This window comes from Solanum pennellii, chromosome 5 (assembly GCF_001406875.1).
Source record: "Solanum pennellii chromosome 5, SPENNV200".
Classification (NCBI taxonomy): Eukaryota; Viridiplantae; Streptophyta; class Magnoliopsida; order Solanales; family Solanaceae; genus Solanum; species Solanum pennellii.
This window is the reverse complement of record NC_028641.1, coordinates 28,447,349-28,472,112: the sequence shown is the minus strand read 5'-3', so window position 1 is coordinate 28,472,112 and position 24,764 is coordinate 28,447,349. Positions and strand designations below refer to the sequence as shown.

The following is a 24,764-nucleotide window of genomic DNA, read 5'->3' as shown; positions in this document are numbered from 1 at the left end:
ATCTAAAAAGATTAAGTTTATTTTAAAAAAATGTTTTCAACTTTAAAATTTCATTTTTCGCCCCTACCCTCGACCCCCTCCATCCCACCCCATACCACCCCAAAACCCAAAAAAATAATTTAAATTTGTTTTTTAAAAATATTTTCAACTTCAAAAATTCATTTTTTCAACCCTACCCCTCGACCCCCAAGATCAAATGACAATTTTGTACATTTAATCTAACTTCAATTTAAGACAAAAAGATACAAAAGTGTTCTTTATATTCTTAAACTCCGTATCAAGTCAAACCAGATATTCTTTATGAAATGAAGGAAATATAATATTAATTTTTTAAAGTAAAAAAATCAAATCAAACCCACCAATCCAGGACCCCCATTGCTATCCCCATGTATTGTTTTCCCTTCCAACAAGAAACGAGCTTTAAAATCCCCAAACCGATACGGGAAATTCCAATTGCTGCGCTATATTCTTCTCTCAGTGCCAAACCCAATTAGTCCGGACGACGCAAATCACAGCGATTTCTTCAAAACCTATCTGCAAAAATGGCATCAGTTGATGTTGAGAAGAGCAGGAGCGATATGGAGAGAGAGGAAGCCTGTTCGGCCAAACCAACAAAGCAAGGGGAAGGGCTGAGACAGTACTATATGCAGCACATCCATGATCTCCAGCTCCAAGTCCGCGTAAAGACTCACAATCTTAATCGCCTTGAAGCCCAGAGGAACGAACTCAATTCTAAAGGTCTGATTAACTAAATCTGGAAAACCTTACTTCTTAACAGAACATTTTTCACGTTTTATAGTGCAACCCTAGTCTTTATCCGTTTCTTTGTTATGTACTACTTTTTCATGCTGTTTATGGTCCAGTATTTGAGGTAAAGTTCCCTTCTTTGATACAGAGATCTTAGTGTAAGAAGGTTGCTAATATATTGAACTTAAGGAATTGAATTGATAATAGATTGAAGGTAAATGGGTTCAATTTTTAGAATCAAAACTTATGCCGTGCTATCGATCACCATAAAAATTGTTGTTCCATTATGATAGTCCAACATTAGAGATGAGCAAGGAGTCCATTCCTCCTCTGACAACTAGATGAATTTCTTACTTATGTTAGAATGCATAGAGACCCAACGTATCTTTGACTTTGATGAGGTTAATAACCCAGCTGGCACACTGTTCAACTATTCGATTGAATGCCTAATATCTCCTACTAGTAGTTAACTCTGACCATCAAAGCTTAAGTTGATAAAGGGAAGAGTGATAGTTACTGTGTAGAGGTCGTAATGGTCTGGCTTCCCAAACATATCATGTGTTTTTAACCACAGGTTCATTCTTATTTGCCTGGTTTTCATCGGTTTAGGGATCTTGTTGGCTTAGTTAAAGTTTTTGTGTTTCTTGAATAAATTGATCGTGGTGTTTCTCTCACATTTGTTCTACTCTTGCTGAGGAATGTACTAAAATTGCGTCTTGATGACCAATGGCATTTTCTGCATTATTTTTCAATTGTAATTTGAATTGTGTATGGGCTCATAAGCTTCTCCTTAATGTCTATTTCGCAGTGAGAATGCTAAAAGAGGAATTACAATTGCTTCAGGAGCCTGGTTCATATGTTGGTGAAGTTGTTAAAGTAATGGGGAAGTCAAAGGTTCTAGTCAAAGTAAGTGTGTCCACATCTTTTTAGTTATCATTGAATTCCTTATTAAGTTTTCCTACCCATTTGTAACTAAGTTGCTGGGTGCGTATGTCCAATATGTGTGCGTATCTTGAGGCCAGATCCTTCATGACCTAAATATTGAGATGCAGGGTAAGGGTTTAGGTATTGATATGAGTGCGGGGATTTGACTTAAAATGGTTAAATATCCTAAATACAATTATAAATTATGCCTAAATAATGGTGGACTATTTGAAAGGAATGTACAAATTTTAGAGCAAGTTTTAATTTGTGATTATACAAATTCAAATGTATGTGGTTGCGGACTTTTTAATACAAATATCTTCTAACGATAAAAAACATATGCCTAATTTTGATTTCACCCTAGCTTTTGTTTTGATTTCAGAAACCAATGTATCTGTATCAAAATTCTTGATTGATTTTGGTCACAGTATCCAAATCAATTGACCATATCCGGTATGGATCCCACACCTATGTTGTATCGACACGGGTGTGGCATCGGAAGTGAAGATTCCACACAACTTAGTTTGTAAGAAAGCATGTCTCATTTGGTCACCAGGCTGTAATAGAGTGTCGAATTGGTTGTATGCTGTGGTAGAATGTTGTACTTTCATCTTTGTATCCTTGGTTGATAGCCTACTATGCTAACCTTCTCAGTTGAATACCTTTTTGTATATGGAACCCATTAGACTCTTCCGTCTACCAATTTTGTCTTGTCGTATTAGTTTTGCACTCTTCATTTTGAGGTGTCTGATAGTTTTGACTCCTTCTCTTACATGACAAAGTTGGTCTATGTTATATCAAAAAAATGACAGTTTTTATATGTGTTGCCATTTATGATGTCAATTTCATTTTACCCTCATTTAGCATGTCATGGTTTCCAACTTGTCCTTTACTATGAGAATAGTTCTGTTAGTCTTTCAGCAACAAGTGATACAATGAATTAATTTATGCTTTTTCTAGATTTGCAAGATTCTCTAGTACAAATATTTGAACCATGGTATTCGCATAAAATATTTCTACTTTTTATTTGATATTCCTTTCTTCTCATCCTTTTATTTAATACTTATCTTTGTGTTATATTCTAGGTTCATCCTGAAGGCAAATATGTTGTTGATATTGGCAAAAACATTGACATTACAAAGATCACTCCATCAACTAGAGTTGCCCTGCGCAATGATAGCTATGTTCTTCATCTAATTTTGCCCAGCAAAGTTGATCCATTGGTCAACCTCATGAAAGTTGAGAAAGTGCCAGATTCCACTTATGACATGATTGGTGGTCTTGACCAGCAGATCAAGGAGATTAAAGAGGTACATATTCTTCTGTTGATATAACCTGCCGAATGATTCGCTAGCAGAAGCAGAGAAAGCAGACTGTTGATACTTGTTTTGGTCTGGGTGTTTTTAGAAAAAATTGTAAATATCCTAGCATTGCATATTTAGGCTTAGCTTTCAAGTAAATATTCGAATGCTCGAGGGGCTATCAAGACTTCGCAATTACCTTCTACTACAAATCAAAATTTTCTATTATTAATCCATTTTATAATGACTGGACCTTGGAGAGCCCGATAGGAAATCGAAATAGTTGTGGAAGGGGGCGGAAGATACTTTATTATATACGAGGATCTCTATTTTTTTATTTTATTTCGTGTTTTCTTGATCTGTCTTGTTAACTCAATCTCTTAATTTCTTATATAGTAATTGTATAATTTGTTTAACTTTGAATCTATTACACATTAGGTTATTGAGCTTCCTATAAAGCATCCTGAGTTATTTGAGTCTCTTGGAATAGCTCAGCCAAAGGTATATTCAGCTTTGCGAAGTCCGCCTTCAGTTTATTATCAGCATCTATGAAGATCTTGATTGGATTCCTCTTTTATGAATGACAGGGAGTACTGCTCTATGGACCTCCAGGAACTGGGAAAACATTGTTGGCTAGGGCAGTTGCACATCACACTGATTGTACCTTCATTAGGGTCTCTGGTTCCGAACTAGTGCAGAAATATATTGGAGAAGGTTCTCGAATGGTGAGAGAACTTTTTGTTATGGCCAGGTTAGTTCTTAATTTTGAGAACCCAACGGTAACATGTTTCTGATCTATTATCTTAAATTAAATACTGAAACCATTTCTTGGTCAAGGTGCTGGCTTAGTACACTTGAATTGGCTTTCTGTAGGAGATTTTGACTTGCTCTTAGGTTACTGTTGACCGGCTTTTTTCTTCTTTTTCATTTTTTTAGTAACAAAATAGAACAAAAGTAGGACCAAACTGAGAGTTCATAATGGATCTAGACTCTTGATACAATATTGAAATGTGAAATACAAACGAACAAGAAGCAACAAATAAACAATAGATAAAGGATAGAAAATCAAAACATTAGATAAAAATTAATTGGCAAAAATAGCTATAGAAAGCTAAAACCTCCAATTAATTGAACCAACTCAAGCACCTAACCTATAGGATGAACCCTCGAGATGAATGATTTCCTCTTGCAAGCAATCTATCAAGTAACATCAAGCAACAATGGCCTTATGCCCTAACTTTCTCAAGAGAATCATTATACAAGTGAATATTCATATCATCCAACATAATATACCTTATAAAATGACTTAATGTAGTATTTATACCCTGACTAGGCTAAGACTAAAGACTAATGATTGTTATTACAAAAATATCCTTAATGAACTAGTGATCTTTTTAAGTCTTCTTATTCAAGAGGCTTGCATTTGAAGGGCCATTTGCATTGATAGCCTCTTTATCCCTACTCCGTGTAGTCTTTTCTTTGGAGCCTTGTACTTCTACTTTAATATGGTCGTGAGCTTCAACTCTTTATTCCAAGATTTTGATTAGACTTGGATTACATCATTCTCTTTTTCTTGAAAATGTTTTGTCCAAATCTCACAAAATCATTGGGAAGACGAGCAACAGCAAGGATCTCACAGTATTATGAGGGTTAGCACAAGAGGTTAACAAATCTACCAACATGCGAAGGATGCACAAACTTGTGATATAGTCAAGCATCAACTATTTTCATGAAGGACAAGCTTCCACATGAAGCACTTAGAACTTGGCTAGTCCAAGATTGTACTGTGACGACGCGTACATATTCAAAGGGTTACCGAGGTCGAAAGGAAAGATTATCTACCCATCTTGGTCAAGAGAACAACCAAATACGCCAGTAAGTTCCCTTCCCACTTAAGATTTGACCTTAGTACAAGTACTAGCATCATCATATGCAACTAGATAATATAGAAAGGTGTCACGCAAATAACTTCATTCGAAGTGTCGTCATATGTAAGCTCACTATTAGAGTCACGAACACCATTAAGCACCATCAAGAATTGGGACACTCAAAGAAGAAGTAACAACTTTAAAACAAGTATCACCTTCTTTCTCAACATCCCGTAGTGGGTTATCATACAAGTTTTACCCTTCAAGTAGAGCTACTTCACCATCATTTTAAATACCAGTACACACTAAACTAGCAGTGATCTCATCATCATGAGTTCATGACCAAGTTGATGAATGCCATCACTAACTTGAGGCTCATTAATCACTCCTCAAATAGTGGACTAACATTACAAGTAAGTTGATTAGCATAAGTATGACATGATAATACACTATCATCCAAAATACACTAACATTGAAGTACAGTGCCATGATCATTCCAGTTCTCTTTCCAGAAGGAGATTTTGTCCCACCCTCCAACTTTGACCTTTGTGTTGGCATTCAATATCAACCATAGATTGCTAATGGATCTCCAAACCCCAACTCGATATGTGGTAATTGCTTCATTTGTGCATCATTGTTCCTTCTGTCCATATTTATGAAAAATTACTTCCTTCCATGAAGTGTGATCTTCTTGGTTATACTCCAAAGCCACTTAATGATCAGACTTTTATTTTGAAGCTCTTGGTTTCTCATTCCCAAACCACCACACTCCTGCTATGTTGGACTATAACCCACTTCACCAAGTTGAAGCTCTTCTCAGTTTTGTTCCCTTGCCACAAAAAGTCCCTTCTTAGCTTGTCCAGAATCTTAACCACTTTCCAGGTATGGGGAAGAGAGACATTATATATGTTGGTAGGCAGTCCAATACCGAGTTAATTGATGTAACTCTCCCTCCCAATGACAAGTACTGTGATTTCCACAAAGCCAGCTTTTTCTCAGTCTTTTCAATTATCCCATCCCAAATGCGGAGTGCTTTGTGTTTGGCACCCTATGGCTTACCTAAATAGATTGTGGGGAGTTTCTCTATCTTGCATTTCAGACTATCTGCTAGAATCTGTATCTCCTGCACTTTATTGACCGGAAAAATGCAGCTCTTTCTCCAGTTCACTCTCAACCCTGAGCATGCCTCAAAAACCACCAGTATTACCCTGAGGTTACATATTTGCTCCGCTACAGCTTCACATAACACCACTGTATCATCTACATATAATAAGTGTGTTAATTCCATAAATTCATTAGCCTATTTTTCATACTGAAACCTCTCATCCAGTTGTTGATAGTAGCCTTTCTCAGCAGACTATCCAGTCCCTCCATGGCAATAGTAAACAGAAAAGGTGAGGGGTCCCCTTGCCTAAGATCGCTCTCAGCGGGAAAAAACCCTGTAGGTTCTCCATTAATCAGAATAGAGAACCTGGTGGTTTTAATATGGAATTCAACCCATTTGAGCCATCTGACCCCAAACCCCATCTATCTAAGAGTGTTTACTAGAAAGTGCCAATTGAGGTGGTCATAAGCCTTCCCTCTGTCCAGCCTACACATCACCCCGGTATAGCATCTCTTGTTCTAGCATCAATTAGTTAACTTGCAATAAGTGCAATATCCATTATCTGTCTCCCTTTGACAAAAACCATCTGATGATTTATTGATCAACTTGCTTATCATATTCTTTAATCTCTCATACAATACACATCACCCCGGTATAGCATCTCTTGTTCTAGTATCAATTAGTTAACTTGCAATAAGTGCAATATCCATTATCTGTCTCCCTTTGACAAAAACCATCTGATGATTATTGATCAACTTGCTTATCACTTTCTTTAATCTCTCATACAATACTTTTGCTATTATTTTGTAGTCTTGATAAAAGGCTGATACGTATGAAGTCTCTTAAATCATTTCCCCTTACCTTCTTTGGAATCAAAGCCACAAGGTGGCATTGAAGTTTTTTTCAAATCTTTGATGAGAATGGGACCTGTGAAATGTTTGGATCAGATCTCCTTTAATTGTGTCCCAGAAGGCTTGGAAGAAAGCCATAGTGTACCCATCTGGCCCAAGATCCTTATCTGCTGCACACATCCTAATTCCCTTCCAGCACCTCCCCCTCCTCTTCAAAAGCCCTTTCTAGTCCCTCTTGCTCCTCTGTTGTTATTTCTTGTGCATCCAGAATGCCTAGTATTGGTCTCCAGCATTCATCTTCCCTGTACAGGTTTTGGTAGAAAGCAACTACTGCATCCTTGATAGCTACTGGATCGTTAGGATGGTCTCCATTTATCATTAAGGTCAATATTGTTGAGTCTTTTGTGAGCTATGGCCATTTTATGAAAAAAATTAGTATTTTTGTCGCCACTTTTGATCCATTGGACCCTGGATCTTTTTGTTTCCAGAGGACTTCCTCATTTCTAGCCACTTCCTCATATTCCATAGCCAAATGGACCTTCAAATGCTGTTCATAATCGGTTAGAAGTCTATTCTCCTGAATTGCTTCTGAACCTCCAATATGATCTAATTAATCAATGATTCTTCTTTGCCCTCCAGTTCCCTTTATTTTCTTTGTTCCATTCTTTGAGTTTGATATTCAACAAGCTCAACTTTTTGGCTAGAATATAATCTGATGTTCCAGTCACCTCAAACGACCTCCACCATCCTTGCACCTTTTCTTTGAACCCTTCCACATTTAACCACCAGTTTTCGAATTTAAAATGTCCTTTTGAAGGTTTCATCTCCACATGTCAGCTGTATGGGATTATCAGATCCTAGACTAGGGAAAATGTTTTGCCTAATCTATGTGAACATCTCATCCGAGGAAAATGAGTATGTTTATCCTGAACGTATTTGTGAAACTTTTGCACCTCTCCAAGTGTACAACCCCACGAATAAAGAGGGGTCTGTTAGTTCTAGCTCATTAATGCAACGTGAGAAGTCTGCCATAGCTCCAGACAGTCTGTTACAATTTCTTTTCTAAGTTGATTTGGTTTTGGATCACCCAGGAAAGTTAATTGGTTCAATTTTTTTGTTCCTCAATGCTTATTTCGTCAACTCTCCCTCCCTTTCAGGTGTGCTCAATTGCTCTGCATGTTCTTGAATTTGTATTCCTGCTTGTAGATAGTCTCTTCGAGTTTCTTGAACACTGGCTTCCAAAGATATAATCAGATCAACATAGTTAAGAAATTATTTGGGCTTTATAAGGAAGAGGCCAATTGTTGATACCTTTAATGAAAGGCTCAGGACTCTTTATAGGCCTTTGTTCTGGCCCAAAAGACTTTCCCCATTTGAGATCGTTTTTGTTAAAAGCTTGGTGGTGGGGGCCGCATGCTAACCCCTCATGTGACTACTTTCACCTAAAAGACCTTTCTCCTCTGGATATGCAGGACCCTTCTGCCATTTTTCTTTATTCACGTCTTGTCGAGCAAATCTCTGACTAGGGCTTACCACATGTCTTTTTCCCCGAGAAATATTCTGCCCTTCCTCTCCTGTTTCTCTCTTCAATTTTTCGGTAGGAAGTTGGAGTTTCGACCCAAATTGGTAGAGAGAATCAGATCTCCATTAGCTATGTCCACCAAAGGGGGAATCTTAGACGTCGCCCTCTGACATTCTCTGCACCCATCGGAGATGGTTTTTCAGTTCAGTTTTCTCTTCCATCTCGATCCACTTGCCACATCTCTCTCCTATCTTCTTCATTATCGAGCTAGACCACATATGGAGGGGCAGTCCTAGAACTCTAATCCAGAACCAATCAAACTTGTGGCCCTTTGGAAAGGACCCTGCTGTTGGGGACCACCATTGCTAGTTTAGATGATCTCCTTGTCTTCTCCATTCGCCTATCAGAACATGTTCAACTTCCTTCCGTGATTGGAACTTAAACATGAAAGTTACTCTGTTCATGTCATAGATTAGGATTCCCTGAGCTCATTTGCAGGTTTGGTGCGCCCATCTCTTACATCAGATCTGGTTGGAGCATCTCCCTTACTAGAAAAATGCCCCACTAGGCATCTGCTTTAGCAAATCTACATCAGCCAGTTGAGCTCTGGCCTTTATCACTTCCTCTCTGGCAAATTCAATCATCTCTGTGTAGGCCTTTGTTTCTTTTTGTGTCCATTTGTTTTTTTGACAATTTTCTTGTAACAGCCTTTCTTTCTGTTTGTAGCATGAACGACCTCCTTGTGTACTTTTTAAACATCTTTGTGGTGGTTGGGTCTTTATTAATGAAAGAATTTATTTTGTCTGCTAAAAGCTCTCACCCCTCATTGAATGCATTTTCTGGTAGTATAATTAACTCCCCTCTCCCTTCCTTTACCAGTTATTAACGATACAAATCTGTCGTACATATTGGACTTCAAAGACGGAAAAATATTAGTGACAGTCTCTACATTCCCAGGTTTATGTGTTTCCTTTGATTCTGAATGCTTCGCTAAGTCTTCTACAGATCCATATGAGAGCCCCCTTGCTCAGAATCATTCTCCTCATTTGGTATCTCCGACTATCTACCCAGTCATACCATGTTTCTACTTTTGATCTCGACTCGGTGCTGTCGTATGACTTCCCCCTTGATCAGAAATAAATTCTATTGTCCATCCTGTCCGTGAGGGTCAGGATGTCTAAAAAACATAAAAGAAATGGAGAAAACCGGTGGAGCAGTTCCACCGGAATGAGATTCCAAAGTCCAGAAGGGATTTCAGGGTAGTGCCTGAGAGCATTTTTTAAAGTTGAGTAAATTTACAAGTGCATGGGGAAGTGCCTCTATTTCTTGGTCATATTGCTTGCTTACTAAGAAATAGTAAAATTTTCTATAAAAATCTTGTTGAATTAAAATGCAAAGCAACTCCATAAATACGTGTCATTGTAAGTGGGTGGTGATGTCTTCATATATTTGCTTAGAATCATTTGAGTGTATCCAGTTTATTACTTATTTTAGAGAAAGGGTACATGATCAGGCACATGGTAGAGCATAAATATGTTTCACTTCTTTATTTAATATTAAATTTATGTTGATTTTTATTAATATAAATTATATATGTTGTCTAGGTAGTTCTATTTTGTTTTTATCAAACTTAAAATATTTATTTATATCTTCAAATATCTTAAATTTTAACAAATAATAATTTATTTCTAGATTGAAGGTTTTTCTAATATTTTGTTAATGTAAAACTTAACTACTAATTTCCAGCTGAAATTGAAGATTGAAATGGAAAATATTAAGAGCTATATTATTTTTGTCACCAACTAGTCCAACAACAATAATACATTAGTGTTATCTCACAAACGAATTTGATGATCAAAGAGTCTCGATAAAATTATTGGCCTAAGACAAAATTCTTATAAGAGACCTCAAATATGTATATATATTTATTATTCTTAATTCTGAATAATATTTTTTTCACTCAAAAACCTTGATGAACATCAATACACTAATAATATTATTGCAACAGGTGTTCTTGACAAACATCAATACACCCTAAGAAAATTATTAGTATAAAAAAATACTTGTAAAGATTATGAAAACATACCAGTTCAAGCGGAAAAAATTAGTGTTTGATTGAGAAACAAACGGAGAGTTTATAGTTGTGGGAGCAAAATAAACGCAAAGGCCGAGAGAGGCGATACAATATTATTTTATAATTTATTATTAAATAAGTCTGAATGGTGTTAAGGCAAATTTGATCCGTTTAGACCTTTTTAGGTCCATTAAGAGGCATTTTGAAAAAAGAAACAAATAGACTTAACTGGCTGAATCTGAATCATTCAGTCCTAAAAACCAAACTCACTTAAGGGACTGAATCGAATGATTAAGATTCTAACCTCCATTAGGTGCACACAAATGAGGTCTTAGACATCTTGATCTTTAATGAAAACAAATGGGGCCTAGGACGAAAGACTAATATAGTTATTACAAAAATACCCTTAATGAATTAAGGAGTCGATTGGTACTAACATAGATAACGGAGAGATTAGTAATGCATGGATTGTTTTTTATCAAGTGTTCGGTTCATTGTTTCCCAGTTAATCTTGTGTTTGATTTAGAACTCTACAAAATAATTATTTTCTATTATACCATTGTCTTATTATGAGATTGTTTATTTTTCATGTAATTGAATCAAGGTAGATAACCGCTGTACAATATTATTATTTTTTGTAGGATTTTCTATTTCATTTAAAATGCAAATATATATATATATAATATATATAATTTCTAATTTTTTTTTGGTCAAATATATCTTAAACTTAACATAGATTTAAGTCTACTTAAGTTGTTCAATACCTAAAGCTTATTAAAAAAACAAATAGTTCAAGTGGCTAATCGACGAACTACATTGAATTAAAAAAAATGGAGAAAGAAAATGTCAGTGAAATCATCAAATTGCACTAAAGGGATTTGGATAATTAAAAAGAACATTTATAACCATTCCAATATAAGTAAAAAGGAAATCAAATTACAACAGAAATTTAGGAAATTGAATAAATCCCAGGATTGTTAAAACTGGAATTAGTTATCCCTCCAATTCCTAGTCTTAAAATAAGATAATATATGGTGTTAACTAATCCATGGATTAAGTTATACAAAGTAACCAAACAATGTAATAGATGGGATACAATCCAACCTTAACCTAATTTAAGACTGTGTGTGAGGGGAAATCTTGTCAATTGTTTCCCCTTTTGTTATATGGTCTATGGATCAACCTGTTTAATTTTTTCTTTGGCGCTAATGCCCTGGCATTGTTTTAATTTCAGGGAACATGCTCCTTCTATCATTTTTATGGATGAGATAGACAGCATTGGATCTGCTAGGATGGAATCAGGGAGTGGCAATGGTGACAGTGAAGTGCAGAGGACAATGCTTGAACTTCTCAATCAGCTTGATGGATTTGAGGCATCAAACAAAATCAAGGCAAGCTCAGCATGCTGTTTCAATTGTATATTGCTTGGGTATAACTTTTTTGATGTGACTGGTTGGAGCTGAGATAAGATTTACTTTTGCTTCAGGTTCTGATGGCTACAAACCGTATAGATATTCTAGATCAAGCACTCCTTAGACCAGGAAGGATAGACAGGAAGATTGAATTTCCAAATCCCAATGAAGAGGTCTGTGCTTCATTTAGTTTTTAATATGTAATTAAGCTGGTCAATTCTTTTACTTCATGCACTCTTGGGTTGCTCATTTTGATTGCTTGTGCTTGTTGATTTATATGCTGAGTTGTAGCCGTTATGTTTGACTAGAAGCAACCTGTAGTCGTCATCCTTCTCTGCTTCCTCATTGGAGCGACTGAACCTCTTGCTTCATCCTTTAGTTATTATTTTAGAATATGCTGATGATTATTCTCAATCAACTTATATTTTGATCACTGTGCAGTCTCGTCAGGACATTTTGAAGATTCATTCGAGGAAGATGAACTTGATGCGGGGGATTGATTTGAAGAAGATTGCTGAGAAGATGAGTGGTGCTTCTGGGGCTGAACTTAAGGTATGGTTATAGCACGCACTTTCTGCTATACTATAGCAAATGAAATTCATGTGCATCTTGAGTGGCCTATTTAGCTTATCAGTGAAAACTTTTGATATGATCAACTAATCTCACCTGTGCCTTGATCTTCCACATGGAGCTGATGTGAATCAAAATGGCATATTTCTTGCTATGTTATGTTTTTGCTTGTTCTTGATCTGTTCTTTCTATCTACTATTTGCAGGCCGTATGTACGGAAGCAGGGATGTTTGCTCTAAGAGAGAGGAGGGTGCATGTGACGCAAGAAGATTTTGAGATGGCTGTTGCTAAAGTAATGAAGAAAGAGACCGAGAAGAACATGTCACTGCGAAAGCTGTGGAAGTAGATGATGGTCGATATGAAGGACCTGAAACACATACACATCTGAGTTGATTGTCTATATTTACTGTTGTTCTTGGAACTTTTATTTGACCCCAGGAGCTTCCGACTTGCCCTTAATATTTTCATGTTTCTCTGTAAGCTGTTTAATCTTCTTTGGCCGTATGGGGCATTCGCAGCTGTAATTCAAAAATGTCCAGTGTTTTTCCGCGCAGCTTTAGTATTCGACTCTCGGCTTCTAACTTATATTCGCTTTAATTGACAGCAATAAAGAGATAAAAGACTTGTGGAACTCGTGGTCTCTATGGTGGCTGTGCAAGTCCTGAAATTTAACATTTATGTGGCTATAGAAGTTTGGAATTTTACATACGAATTCTTTTACATTTATTATTACCTTTTTTGTAGGTACATTTTTTTTTTAAATTACTGTCTATAGCATATTTTACCTTCCAATAGCTTCCCCTTTTCACTTTCTGTATGTATCATTTGGGTTGGTTAAAGCTATTGTTGTTACGGTGATGATCTGGTAGTGATAATCCATTGTAGAAGAAAAGGTGAAATTTCAAAAATGTATTAAGATTATATTAAAACTATACTTGTATATTAAATAAATATAAATAAATGAGTTGTAATACAACAATATAATTTTATACATTAGTATGAATTTAATAATTATTGTTCCAGAACAAATATAATACACTTCAAACAATGTAAACTAATTTTAACATAATCAAAATGTTTGAAATTCACGTATAATACTTACTTATAATAAATTTGTATTAAAATATATTAGTTATATATTTCAGTACGTGCATTGGAAACGTGACTAATATTTATTTATATTATGAAATCAAAATGTATTATAATTTTGTTTATATCTTTTTGCTAGCTAGTTTTATGGCATATGTGTAGAACGTGTATATCGTATCATATAATAGACAATTTTGTAAAATATAATACATATTACTTATTTAAAGCATTTTAGAAAATAATTATAATTGAGAGAACATAGACACGTGCTTTTAAGTGATCAAAACAGATTGTCATAAACTTACTTATTTTTTTAGATTAAAATGACAAGATATCATTGGAATATTTTCAAAATATATTCAAAGTTTAAATATGGGAGAAAATCACATTTCTTTATAAGTATATCATATAATTATTGTCTAATGAAAGTATTTAGTATCTTACAAAAGTTGTACATGATATAAAATATTAACTTTTTCAATAAAAAATATTAATTGATGAATAAAATTTAAATTATTATCTAATGAATCTTTAATTTGATTCAAGAAAAAAAGAATGACGGAAACATGTCGACTTCCCGACTTTTTTACCTGCCAAACCTTTTACTTGTATTAGATTTTTTATATTATACTAATTTTAAAGAATCCGACATTTTAGAAAAATCTGAATAAATATATTTTTATAATTATTTGAAACCTCCAATTCAGTATTTTTTTAAAAATGTATTATCATGTTCTTTAGTTGAATTATTATTCAGAACTCAATTATGTTTTAAAGTTTGATATATTCTTGGAGATTACTTCAGAATTTGGAGAAAGTATGTGTGAAATTACTCCTGAACAAGTTTGTCGGATAAAAAGTTAGAAAGTTTATATATATTCGTCAATCTTAAAAATTTTACTTGAAAATATTAACTAGGGTACACTTAATTTTTTTATTTTATAGTATTAAAAAATAAAAATAATTGATATGTTGTTGTTTTTATTATTAAGATGAATATATAATTTAAATCAATCTCAACCATAAATTATTATACAGTAAACATGACATGAATCTATAAGGGCATTGAACTTACTTGACCTAATAATTATATTGACCGGATCTTTATCTAATATTTGTTAAATGAAAAAAGTTTCAAAAGAGGGGAACATAAATTAATAATAGTAATGATCATTAATAATATGACATAAAATCAGGAGAGCCATAACAAAAATATATTGGTTTTCCTTGTTTAGCTCAAAACATTTATTGATATTTTCTCTCACCTATTAATTGTCTAGTAAAATAGCTTTGATTTTTTCACTCAATATCCGTTATTTTCTCTATCATCGCTCGAAACATTAGTCGTCACTGTTTTCTTTGACATTTTTCTGTTTCATATTCATTTTTCGTTTTATATTATGTGGACGATTTCTTATCTATATTAATAAAATACGGTGATAGATGGGATTGTTTAGGTTAGTGTTTATTTTGAATGTGTTTTTGTATTTTGTATATCAGTAGTACTTAGTGAATATGAATATCCAATTTTTTGGTGTATGTAAATTTTCTAATTATATACCAAGAAAATGGTAAAAAGTGGTATAGAACCCAAAAATGGGCATACGTCTACGAAATGTCAATTTTTTTGTTAATGTACTGATTTTTTTTCAATTTTTATTTCAACAATTTTTGTGGGGTATATTGTTTAATTATAAATTTGGTAATCTTGTTATATAAGAGGTGTTAACTTTTAGCATGAAATTGGTATAGATTTATGTATAATAATGATATGAAAATGATATACTGTTATATACCATTAAATAATATTTACATAATTATGATATGATATTTTATAAAATGTTTTCGGATTTGGATGAACCTGGTATAAAATGTATATAGAAGTTACTACTACTTTGGTATCCTGTGATTCTGACGTAATATATTTATGATGAAACATAAAAATATGTTAATTTTCAGATGAAGAGGACTATATATGATTCTACAAGTCTATATAATGATTTAATTAATGTGATATTAAGAGTAGACACATCTAATGACAAACTTGAGATCAAGTAAATTGCTAGCGAATAATTTCCACCGATTTGTATGCATAATGATGTAGGTGTACGAGTGCTCTTGAATTAGAAAAAAAGTTAATGTTGATTTCTTCACCAAATATATACGGTGCATAGTATTAAAGAATATGACTACAGAAAATTCGAAATGGTGTGGAGCGAAGAGAATGTTTAGTTGAAAAAGAACTAACAAATATTGATTTATACTCGAATAAATCAATCTGTTTTATCGACATGAATAATGTGACGATGTAGATGGATTGTATGATGAAGGCTCTAAAGTAATCAACGACACTACATATATGTTGATTACTGTGAAACAAACTTGAAAAAATAAGTGCACACTTATGGAAGTGATGCGACACTATGTAGTTGTCCAAAAATTTCGATTTCTTATAATACATTTTTGTTCTGCTTTGTAAGAACATAAATGTTTATCGGTTTGTTCAGTATCTTATTTGTATGAAATTGATATACAAATATTTGACTAATTTTTGTTTGTATATCAAATAGCTACTATCTAAATTGTCCTTACGAAAATTATCCACGGATAATGAATTTGTCGAGTTTGAATGACTCTTGACTTTTCAAAATTCATAATTTTGTGAAAATAAAACGTGTTTGTGGAGGGACAGAGTTTATGCATGACATCAAGGAATAACTGATGTGTAGCTGTGTCATGACCCAGGGGTACCCTCTAGAAGTAACATGACGTACAAAATCCCAAAGGACTCAATACAAGCCACTTAGCTCCCATAACATAAGAAATAGAACAATAAGAGTAAAACAATAGTCCAAGTCGAAAACATTTTATAAAACAAAAAGTGGAAATCTAGACTCTTGTCTCAACATAGCCATCCTAGCCCATACATCATTTCCAAAAAGGGAAATACAAGAAATAAGCTAAAACAACAGCTCCGTCCTCGAAGCATGAGGACTCACCAAAGCTCGGCAAATTACAAACTCAACAACTAGCCACGAGACTCGAAAACCTGTTTGTCGGACCTTATATTTGGGAAAAAATGTAGGTAAGAGTATGAGTTAGTACAAGACAATGTACCAAGTGTGATAGTCATGCATAAAACATTTATACATGCTAAAAAGGTGCATTTCACTTTATGACATGCAATTGACCAACTAAAACATCATATGAAAGAGTTATAAAACATAAGTCATAAATCACAGTCAATGCAAACTATCTTCTTTTTTAAAATCTTTAAAAACTGCGAGATACTTCTTTAAACATGTCTTAGTTCATTATTAATGTTATTGTGGTAATATCCCTAACCAACATCGAGACCATGTGAGCTATAACATGGAATCCGATGTCTACCTTACACCGAAAAGAGGTGTTTTACTTGCCTAAGGTAAAACCTTGAACTTCTAGCTTAAGTGTAACCACTAACTAATTAACCTATGTGGATACATAATTATGGGATAAGGAGATCGCTACTAGAAACTTGGACTCTACTATGTGAGGACTTCCATCTCATGAGATCACTTTGGAAACCCAGACTCTACTAACGTGAGTGCTTTCATCTCATATTCAATATCAACTCGGTGGTAATCATAAATTCCCATGAAATATTCATTTCTTACTTGACTTCTTTACTCATAAAAAAGTGCCCTTGGACTACCAATTCAAGCTAGTTTCATTAAGATAACTCATTGTCTTTAAATCAATTAGGTGAGAAAGCCTTCAAAACCTAAGAATCTTTTCTATGCGAGAAAACCTTTCACATCATGCTAGTTATGTGTTTAAGTGAGAATATCCTCTCACAACACAACATCATCATAATTGGTACTTTACTCTCAAGCCCTTCAAAACAATTGCATAGATTTCATAAAAAAATGCATAAGTCCATAATTTATCTCCTTGAGGTAAAAAAATCCAATCTCAATAATCAACTCTTATAAAATATGGGTTAGATATGTATTTCTTCACAAATTCATGTAAACCTAGTAATACATGCTTAATTTCATTAAACTCTTTATTGAAGATCAAAATTCCTCACTCTTAGGGTTCATAACTTGAAATCATAGGGATCACATGGGTTCATAGGGGACTTAATTATAAAAGCATTGCAACTTATCAATTCATGGATGAAAGAATATAATTTAAGCATTTAAATCAACAATGATAAGAATCCATGCTAATTTAAGAAAACCCTAGCTAATAAGGGCTTTGAAAATAGAGGAATTTGGGAACTCCATGGATGCAAACTATCATACCTCGACTCCAAATGCTAGCCTTCAATGGTGGAATTTTTTCCTTAGTTTGAAACCCTATATGAATCCTTCTCCTCCTTCATCTTCTTCAAATTCTAGAGAATATTTGAGAGGATTTGATTTTCTTTTTTGAATTTTGATACGCTCAAATTATACTTCCCTAAAGAAGTATAAGCATTCGTATCAAGTAAAGAACCCAACTATTATGTTGGGGTCGATCCCACGAGGAAAATGATTTAGACTTAACTTTAATGTACGATTACCTTTATTAAGTCAAGCCCTTTCCGAAAACTAATAATTAAAAGGAGGGAGGGGGGGGGGGATGGTTTGTGAAACAAAAATGGTGTAATGGTATGAAATCTAACAAGTAGCAAGAGTAAATTGTTAATGTTTATCAAGTTATGAGAGAAACTAGGGTGTAAGTGTTCCCTATAGGTTCATAACGCCATAACCCTAGCTTATAACAATTCTTTCCTAAGGTTTTGCATACAAAGTGATAAGTTATGTATCTCTAAATCCTTGGTCCGGAATTTAGAGAATTTCATTCCGTACCTTGGTCCGGCTACGTGTGTTTAAATTACTAACCCTTACCTTTTACTTCATATTAAGCATCATATTTGATGTTTGGCTTAGTTATCACTTCGCACCAACCGAAACTAGCGTATTAGATAGTATCCACTAAATCTATGTCAATAATTCTTTTCCTATTAACTATCCCCTTGATCCGATAAATAGCAATAAGGCGAGTTCTAACACGTGCACTCGTTAAAAAAACTTCTAGACGAAGAATTATTGATGCATGCAATAACCTGGTTGAGAATTGTTAATTAGCTAGGCTTATTTTGTTAATCACCCATGGTTCCCACAACCCTAGTTGTGGATTTAGTTACCCATTCTTAGAATAACACAATTCATATTTGTTGAATAATAAATCATGAACTTACTTTGACAAGTTTGAAGAAAATTCAGAAATTATACTTGAAACAACAAAATTCACTTGAGAATCGATTCCGGAAACTTGAATTAATTGCCCAAGTTGCAAAGTCAATTCTCCAAGAACAAAAGTATGAAAAATAATAAAAGATCCAACCTCCAAAACGAGGTTTTTCACCCTATTTATAATAAAAGAGTCCTAAATTAAAAGATTTCAAAATAAGGAAAGTTTTGTTCAAAATGTGACTTCAATCAATGACCCCACTAACGGCCCGTCGATCAAACGACGGACCGTCGACTGCCTCCATCGATCCATACTTAGCATCTTCTTTAGCCTTCACTTTTACATCTTCTATGATCCAATCGACGGACCAACAACACGGTCCGTTGATTCACTTACGGTCCGTCGATGCCTCCGTTGTTCCATACGAGCAGTCTCTGATCTCATCAACGATTTTCCAGGATGGTCCGTTGATCAGTCGACGGACCATAGATCCTTTTGTAGCCCCACGCTTGGTCAAAATTCCCCGAGTTGCTTCCAGATTCTTGAACCTCCAGTCGACGACCACCACCTACGGTCCGTCGATGGAACTATGGGCCATCGATGGCTTCGTGGGTCACTTCTGCATTGATTTCTGCATTTCCGCTTTGGATAAATTTCCTGCAAAACACAGATAAAAATACATTAAATTACTACAAAAAGGCCCTAGACACACACTAAACTTAAGGAAAAAGCATTGAAAGTACCGTGAAACCACGATACATTAACACCCTCAACTTAAGTTCGTTGTTTGTCCTCAAGCGACACACTATGACTCAACACAACACCTTGTACAAAAGTATCCTCTTTTAAGCTTTCACAATCATATGACTATCAATCCCAAATTCTGTTACTTCTTTAGTGCATGCTTTTACTCTTAAGCTCACTAAGCTCATTCATGTGGATCAGACCATGACACAGACTCACCATGCACCGATACCTCTACTCTTTTATCTTTCACCAAGGTACCAACTTTATAATATTGCAACTAGTGCCCTCACTTCAAAAGATATCCTCCTTTTTTCACACAGTGATTTCAAATTTGAGTATAAGGATCATTATTCAACACTCTCGCTCAGAACAACTTCACACCTAGTTGACACTTGTCGCCATAGGCTTGCCCTTATTTTCACTGCTTAAGTTCACCATATTAGACTCTTAGGATCACGATATGACTTTTTTGGCTTGTAATATAGGCTCTGGTCAGGGTTGATACATATGGGTACATTTTAGTGACTTGTGTCCCTCCTTGACATTACGGCTAAGCATCCTACCTCTTTCATGGTCTATTATGCCCTACTCTTCCTTTTCTTGTACTCTTTGCCTTGTTTTCTCCTTTCTTTCTCCTTTTGTGGAAATGAATCTTATTTCTTTTTTCTTAATTAATTCATTTATATTCTCTCTCTTCTTTTTATTTTCTTTGATAATGGCTTTGACTGAGTCACTTCTTTTATTCACTCTTTTTTTTCACATTAATCCTTTCATCCCCACTTTTCAGGACATTACTCATAATAACCACCCTCAACTTATGGCTTTGCCATGAGTCGAGGTACACAATACCCAAGATTGGGTCAGGTCCAAGACGAGGTCTTTTTTTGCACTATCCACCCTCAACTTATGCTTTTTGGCCTAAGTTGAGGTAGATATGTCCAAGGAAGGACCAGGGCCAATACATTATACCTAGGGAAGATGAGTTGGGGTAAAAGAAAGGTCCATTGTAAGCTCAAAATATTTGGATAAAAAAGGGCTCAATTTCATTGGTTTTCTTTTATTTAGGCTAAAGATTCGCTGATTTGAACAAGTGCCTATGATCTTTTCCTAAATGTCTAACACAGATTTCTTTTTGCAGGACTAACCGGGCAAGTTCTAGCTAGGTTCCAACAGTGGAACAATCAACTTTCCTCACACTCTCTTAACACCTTATTACCCTATCAGATTATCGGACACCTAGTTCGAATGTTATATTGAGGGTCATGCAATGGTGCATCTCTATGTCATGCTTAGAGCCAACACATTCACCATTTATTATGCCTAATCATGCAAGCATTCTCTTTAGAACGGGATATCATTCATATTTTGCCATCATGCTTCAGATTTCACATTCATACTTTGTACAAGATACTAGACATGTTGGTTCAACAGTAAATAACCAGTCTCTTGGGGCAAAATAACGCAGGCAAGAAAACCACAAAGAGAGGAACGTGAGTTGCGCTACTCAGACTTCACCCTAGCACTCATTTTCCATTCACCCCATTACCAACAAAAAAACATGAAATTGTCATTAATGCATAAGAAAATAAAGCAAAGGTAGTAGGTGAAGCAAACCTGAGGTGCATAGCGCCGAAGATCAACAAGCCGACACGTTCGGTTTCTCGGAACCCACTCCCTCAGTCGTACGGCCACCATCAATGGTGCCCACATCAAGATTCGCACCCTCAGTGGTGCTCCTCTCTACATCCACAAATTTGGAGCTAGACGCCTCAGCAGCTAACTCTCTAGCCCTCATCTGACGGGCTTCCTAATCTAGCAACAACAATCTTCTCGCAGCCTCCAAATCTATGCGCTACTTCTTCTGAGCCCGAGCCTCCTCACTCTCACTAGTGCGGCTGGACCGGTGCCTCTTGGCACGCTCACCTGACGGGGGTGGCGATACAGTAGTGGTAGTGAACGATGCAGCCAACACTGTATCCTCCGCAAGCTCCGCATGTGCGGACTCAAGCTTGGGCACCCTTACATCTAGTATAGCATCAACATCATCCCCCAGACTCGCCACACCGCCTGAAGAGTTGTCAAATCAATGGTGGGGTTTGGATGTGCTAGCACTCTCAACTCACAAGAATCGAGGCGCTGGTGGGCCGCCTGAATATTTCTCTCCGTTTGCTGGGCTACCTTATTCTCAATCCGGTCCTCAGCCTCGGTAATGGACTTCTGCATCCAAGGCTGGATATGATGCAACAAGGTGGCCATTTGGGCCTCTAACTTCTGGACCCTAGCAATTGGGAAAAGTGCTGCTGGAGGTGGGGTAAATAAGGAGGAACTAGGCGCCACACTCGTGCCAGGGGAAGACTCGGCTGGGGTAGTATCAGTAGGCTCCGATATATCATGATCAGCCCCTTGGGATTTATCTACCGTATCCGCCAAGTTGTCACCTAGCGGCAACACCTTTACTCTGGACCCACGTCGTGGTGCCGCCATATTGGCCTCATACCGAATGAGACCGATATCAACTATCCCGGTAGGAATACATAGGACATATCTATGCCAAATGAACACTCCTGTATTCCACATAGCTGGAAGATCATACATGGAAACGGGTAAGTGGTAGAGGCCTTAAAAGCACTCTCATGGATGACAGAGATCAGCAACCTGGCGAAATCAACCTCCAACCCGTCTACCAAAGTTGCTACCAATACCGCCCTATCCGAAGTGAGAATATTATCTGCAGCCGTGGGGGATAGGCGGTGACGGACTAAAATCCAGAAAAACTTGACCGCGAATGTGAATTTGGCCTTCTTGATAAGGCCTTTGGTGTCCGAAACCCAATCTGATCCCTCATTGTCAATGGAGAGCCGCTATGCAATCCACCACTTGGTGGACTCTCTCAAATCTCTACTCCGCTGAAAATGACCACCCTTCACCACGTCCCACTGGTAGTCGAACTCAGGGGTGAGGGGGAACCTCGCGGCGTTAGTGTCCCTACCATATAGGGAATGACGGATGGCAGGACAAGATATATCCACCCGGCAACCTCGAACACGGACATCTGTGAGCGATGCCTGTTTGGCGGGGTTAGACCGCCTGTCCAAAGGACCTCAGAGAGCCGCCACGTAAGAGGCATAAAACTCTTGCACCATCTTCTCACTGGAACACCCCATACTCTTAGCCGTCCACTCAAGTCGGTGCGGGTAAATAAATCCTGTACCGCAGGGATTGTGTGGAGGCTCTCTATAAGAACTCGTCACTCAATTGTCAGCAATCGAGACATCACCCCCTTTTCGTTCAGCATCTTGGTATCCTTATAAACCTGATACTGACCATCTACGCACCACCGGCTGGGGTCATCAGCGACCGGTGCAGTGACCTCATGCGGGGATGCCAGAGTAGACTTCAAACTCTGCGCCTCATCAGACGAGGCATGCTGGGCAGGCACATCCGGGCAAGTGGCTCCCTGTGATCCAGAACTGGAGGCAGCGGCCTCATTCGACCCTGTAGAGTGGGCTGACTCAGAATCGTAGGTCTCCTCGGAGCCAGATGCTCCCTTAGAACCTAAGGCAGACCCATACGGTGTGCCGGTCAGTATGCGCTCCTCATCAGACTGGGAGGAAATGACTACGCCAGGCGCCACCTTCTTTGGGGTGCCCCGAGTGACTCTAGTAGGTGGTGGCGGGGTGTGGGTTCCTAGGGGCACATATTCAGGATCACGCTCATCATCGAATGAGACAATCAACCTCCTGGATCGTGCCACGGTCTTGGACTATCCCCTGGAATAGACAATATCTACTTTGGGGGCCATTAGTACCTAAGAAAAGAGTTGTTAGTTTCATTGTAATCAACCTAGACACCCAAAAGAAGCAAAACAAAATCTGGAAACACAGGACATATGTTAGTGCAGAACTGCAGACTCAGAAGACGAGCACCATCGACGGTCCGTCGCTGAAACGACGGTCCGTCGATGGATACTTAACGAATTTCAGAAGTCATCTTTCCTCAAAACTTTCAGTTAAAAATGACGGACGTGCAGAACGGCCCGTCGATCAATCACGAATCGTATTCCACTTCCGTTGTTTGACACTTAGAATAATTTTAGAAAATCTCAGAAAGCAAAGTTTCAGACAGAAACAAAAGACGTGCAGAACGGCCCGTCGATCCACTTTTGTCGATCCAAAGTTAGCAGTTTACATGGTGGACCAACAGCGGACCCCATCGACGGTCCATAGATGGGGTCTCGTGCTGTTGGTCAGAGAAAGGACTTGGGACTTGGTTTTACCCCACAAATGGACACTTTTAAGCACAAACTAGTACACCCACCATGCAATATCAAGCAAAATACCAATTTGTCATTCCTAGGGCTTCGATTTTGCTAATTTTAACCATGAATTCTAAGAGACTAACAAGCCCTAAGTCGGAAAAACAACGAGACAAACAACAAGCATAGTTCATTTAGACAAAATTCACCCCCAACCTATTCAATTTCTATCATTCTAAGGGACATGGAACTCAATTTTAACAAGATTAACATTCAATTACGTCCCTAAGTGAATACCCACATACAATAACTTTGAATCCACAAGCAAAGGAACGATAATTCATTGAGCAAGTGAAGATGAAATACCTGTAGGGTTTAGTGGAGTGAATGGGTGGGTGATTTTGCAACAACCACCTTTGTGGACGCCTTCAAACACCGATCGGAGAAGCAATGAGATGGAGGAGAACTTGGGAATTAGGGTTTTGGGATTTCTGAGAGTGGGAGGATAAATGAACGGTTATAATTTTATATAGCCATTCGAGTCACTCGATTTTGTGAACTGATGGTACCCCGTCAACGGTCCGTAAGTGAATCCAATGTTCGTCAATAGGTCCGTCTATTGTGCCCTAACTTAGACGGAAATTTAAAAGCAACTTGGGACCTACGAAACTATCGACGGTCCGTCGATGTAACGCAACCCGTCGATTGATCCGTAGATCTGTGCACCAGACCAATTTATGTAGAATTCTTGTTGTTTGGTCCCTGCACATTTAGCACCCATTAAGCCATTCTTTTTGTATTTTTTGATTAAATCAAAACGAAATGAAATAATGCAACTATTCCTACAAAGAAAAGAAAAACCTATTGGTGGCCAGAGGATACACATTGGATTGCCTCCCAAGAAGTGCTTGATTTAATGTCGTGGCATGACGCAAGACCCTTGATGACTCAAACTTCATCAAGGTAATATGACTCAACCACTTCATGGGCACTCTCTGAATGCCCAAGGTAGATCTTGATTCTTTGTCTGTTGACCGTGAACCTTGCACCCTCTTTGTTTTCCAGCTCAACCGCTC

At 36.8% G+C, this 24,764-nt stretch overlaps 1 protein-coding gene across 1 annotated transcript; it reads left to right on the top strand.

Moving 5' to 3' along the window:
- The first annotated feature begins 363 nt into the window (after window positions 1–363).
- On the top strand, window positions 364–13,086 carry LOC107020516 (26S proteasome regulatory subunit 8 homolog A). The gene is made up of 9 exons (XM_015220916.1): window positions 364–738; window positions 1,556–1,653; window positions 2,757–2,981; window positions 3,411–3,473; window positions 3,560–3,723; window positions 11,627–11,783; window positions 11,879–11,977; window positions 12,246–12,356; window positions 12,580–13,086. The coding sequence occupies exons 1-9, from the start codon at window positions 543–545 to the stop codon at window positions 12,718–12,720; spliced, it is 1,254 nt and encodes a 417-aa protein (XP_015076402.1). The 5' UTR covers window positions 364–542; the 3' UTR covers window positions 12,721–13,086.
- The last annotated feature ends 11,678 nt before the right edge of the window (window positions 13,087–24,764 follow it).

Bases quoted from the DNA above. Each gene is read 5' to 3' on its own strand.
- LOC107020516 (XM_015220916.1), top strand. From the start codon at position 543: ATGGCATCAGTTGATGTTGAGAAGAGCAGGAGCGATATGGAGAGAGAG. The intron at 739-1,555 runs GTCTGATTAACT...TCTATTTCGCAG, and splicing joins GAACGAACTCAATTCTAAAG to TGAGAATGCTAAAAGAGGAA. The intron at 12,357-12,579 runs GTATGGTTATAG...TACTATTTGCAG, and splicing joins CTTCTGGGGCTGAACTTAAG to GCCGTATGTACGGAAGCAGG.